The following is a 3,542-nucleotide window of genomic DNA, read 5'->3' on the forward strand; positions in this document are numbered from 1 at the left end:
GCCGGCAACTCCAGCAACGACGACGACGACTACACGGCCTTCTACCTTCTACCGATATTTCGGCATGTAGATTGCCGTTTTTAAATTTTAGTTAATATGTCCCTCTATCCGAATTCAAATATATTACGAATTTGGCCTATATATGCTCCTATGTTTGAACGAATTTCGTCTTGTTTTGTCTGAATTTGTCAGCATTTGTCCAAAATTTTCATGGACCTCCTTAAGCTAAACTGATCCATCCAACGCTAAATAGCGCCAGATTTCGGGCCTGGGAGCCCAACGGCCAACTCACCCTGCGCGAAGCTGGTGAATTTGGTCAATGCAAAGTCTTCCAATACCCAGGCCCATATCCAGCCCACCGGCTTCCCGTCCCCTCCGAGGCTCCGGCACCACACTGCCTGCCTCCATATCCGTCGCCGAACCCTGCCTCCGTCGAACCCTGCCGCCGTCGCCGTCGCCGTCGCCTCGCCCTCACCTCCTCTTCCCACCCCATCTCCCTTCCCCCCTTCTCTCCTCGCGCTCGCGTCGACGCCCGCGCGTGAGAGCTCGCCGGCACGGGAGCAGTACCCTCCTCCAACCTTTCTTCCCCTCCGCAGGAGCGGGTCCCGGAGAGGGGTCGCAGGGGAGGCGACGTACTCATCGCTGATGGCGCTGCCAGCAGGAGACGACGACCTGGACAGCAGCCATGTTGGCCAGGCCTGCTAGTGCAGCAAACCTCGAGGCCGGAAGGCCAAGTAGATTTCAGGTACAGCTACATGCCTACATCTATCCCATCGGAACAAATTGGAGGGCTTTCTTTTACTTCTTTGTCACATCGCTTGCATATATAGCTCGTCCGCTACTGAACTGATCTAGAAATTAGCACAGACAATTCATTTTCATTGCACTGGAAAAAGTAGGAAACGAGGACAAATTACAGGCATTCACGAATTATTAGTTTAACACATCTTCAATTGTCTCTCTCGATTGTAGCTTTTCCATTGCTAGTTTGGCGTAAAACATGGAGCCTGTTCTAGCTTGTGCCTAGCACACCGGTATCAATTCAGTGGCCCTTCACAGTGTTTGCTGTGGAACGCCGTATTTATTGGCTGGTCAGTTCCCTTTCGCCTCTCAGCCCTGCAGCTGTCGCGCTCGCCTCCTCTCCCGCTCCCATGGGCCTCAGATCAGCGCGGCGCGCGGGCCAGTTGGAGAGACCTCGCTGGGAAGGGAGCTGCAGTCTTCTCCCCTCTCTCCTCGGAGGAAAGGATCACCGGAGGCAGCGACCTCATCTGCGATGTCGCCGCTATCAGGAGAGGGCGACCTCGGGACTGGCAACGGCGACTAGTTCTTGCAGTGGATGAACCCGGAGGCGACCAGGTAGTTCAGGATCCGGGGCCTTCGCCCATCGTTCGAGTGTCAATGGCCAGCTTTACTGCTTCACCGTTCGCGTATGGGCGCTGCTCGAAGTGACCAAATAACAATAATAAGGCAAAATATTCAATTTTCTTGGTCGCAAAACGAGAAAATTTGACTGATGTGAAATAACAGTGCTCTGCCTCTCAATTGTCTGCAAATATGTGCTTGTTCTGTCTAAATCATGCCTGTTATACCAGTATCACTTCCAGTTCCATAACTTTAATCAGCATATATTGTGGAACAGGAGAGCAGGGCGGTGAGATTAACTTGATCAATAGGTTGGGGTCTCTTAATACTAGCAGTACACACCAAGGAAGCTAGTGCTGGAACCTTTGAGTTTTGTTGGCGATGGATGGTAAAGCACAGCGTGAGGGAGCAAACAATGGCAAGAGGCTGACTGTCACCATGGAGTTGGACACCCTTGACTGCCCCATCTGCTTTGAGCCCCTCAAGCCTCCGATATTCCAGGTAAATGCACTACGCCTATGAGCATATCGACTTGTCTTTGTACTCAAGATTTTGTTTCATTTCTGATAAAGCTCACTGTGAGTGGTTTGATGAATATATCATTGGATGTAGTGCTACTTGGCAAGAAAATGTTTCCTGTGAACCCATAATATCTGTAGTAGCTGCAATTATGAAGGTAGATCTTTTCTATTCCAGTGTTCTGTGGGACATTTCCTATCATTTGTCTAAGTGTGTAGTTTATGAAGAACAAAAGATATATGTACATAGTTATCTTTGCAAGGACACAGTTAATCCCTTCTCTTCGAGTGTTCCGTGGGGCATTACATATCATTTCTGTATTTGTGTAGTTAATCGAAAACAAAAGATTTCTGTTAGAAGTTATCTTTACAAGGACACAAATCAATCCTTTATCTTCCAGTGTTCTTTGGGGCATTTCATATCATTTTGTGGCCTTGTGTAGTTTTCCTGAAACAAAATATTGCTGTTAAAAGTTATCTTCACAAGGACCCAGCTAATCCTTTCTCTTGAACAGTGTTCTGTGGGGCATTTCCTATGCTCGTCATGCCGTAGCAAGTACCTGGACAACAAGTGCCACATATGCTCTGCCAGAACTACCTTCACCCGCTGCTTTGGGATGGAACATGTCGTTCAGTCAGTCAAGGTTCCTTGCTCCAACGCCATGTACGGATGCACCAAGTACGTCACTTACTACCAGAAAGTAGAACATGAGAAGGCGTGCGCTCCTTGGGTGTGCGCTGCTTGGGGGTGCTTCTGCCCAGTGCCCTCCTGTACCTTCCTTGGGCCAACGGATTCGCTTGTGGACCATTTAACCACTGATCATGAGATTCCATCTACAACCCTCCCAGATTCTGACACGGTCTCTCTCCGGTTACAGCTGGGCTTACATGTTCTGGAACGCAACAGGACCGACTATTTTTTCCTGCTCAAGATGTCATTGGTGGCTACTGGACATGCTATCTCAATCATCTGCGTCCAACCTAGCACTACGGAACCCAAGTTCACATGTAATATGAACTACGACTGCCCCGCGACTGTTTTTTGTGAAAGTTCAAGTTGCCATATCAGAAGCTCTTCATTGTATGATGGATTCCCGGAGGGCTTTGACTTAATTCTGCCCAAGGGAAAGATCCCTGATGATCAAAACAGTATCTTACTCAGAATCACCATCCATCAAGCTTTAAGTGTCAGCAGAGCCAGTCTCCAAGGAAAGAGCCCGACTCCTGCTCCTCAAGGAAAGGTTATAGCCTTTGCTCTTCAGCGTAAACTCCGTATTCATTGTTCTGATTCATAATGTATTTGTGTATTCCAGAGGTGTAGCGTGTTGCTGTTATCATGCCTGGGTTTCAGCTTTCTGTTTCCAGGATATATGTTGAGTCTACGATCTTAAGTATAGTAGTTGTTTCAACAATGCATGTTTTGGTGTTCGGAACTCAACATGTGAGGCAGTCCATGACCTGCTATAAAGTTGTATATTAAGTTTAAATTTAGTACATTTCTGTGCTTTTGTTACGTGACTAATGAGTATGAACCAGTAACTTGTAGTCATCCTGTTTTATACTTCTTGCACGATAACCTTAATGCCTTCTCTTTCATTTCTCTGTACATACATGAGACCCGAAAGTTGTTGGTGAAATGTTTTCTTGAATCATAAGAATGTT

General features: G+C 47.4%; 1 protein-coding gene across 1 annotated transcript; it reads left to right on the plus strand.

The window, feature by feature from the left end:
- The first annotated feature begins 361 nt into the window (after nucleotides 1-361).
- LOC127341402 (E3 ubiquitin-protein ligase SINA-like 7) lies at nucleotides 362-3,439 on the plus strand. Its single transcript, XM_051367235.1, has 3 exons — nucleotides 362-745; nucleotides 1,640-1,863; nucleotides 2,396-3,439. The coding sequence occupies exons 2-3, from the start codon at nucleotides 1,744-1,746 to the stop codon at nucleotides 3,173-3,175; spliced, it is 900 nt and encodes a 299-aa protein (XP_051223195.1). The 5' UTR covers nucleotides 362-745; nucleotides 1,640-1,743; the 3' UTR covers nucleotides 3,176-3,439.
- The last annotated feature ends 103 nt before the right edge of the window (nucleotides 3,440-3,542 follow it).

Source organism: Lolium perenne, chromosome 3 (genome assembly GCF_019359855.2).
Source record: "Lolium perenne isolate Kyuss_39 chromosome 3, Kyuss_2.0, whole genome shotgun sequence".
In the NCBI taxonomy this organism is placed as follows: Eukaryota; Viridiplantae; Streptophyta; class Magnoliopsida; order Poales; family Poaceae; genus Lolium; species Lolium perenne.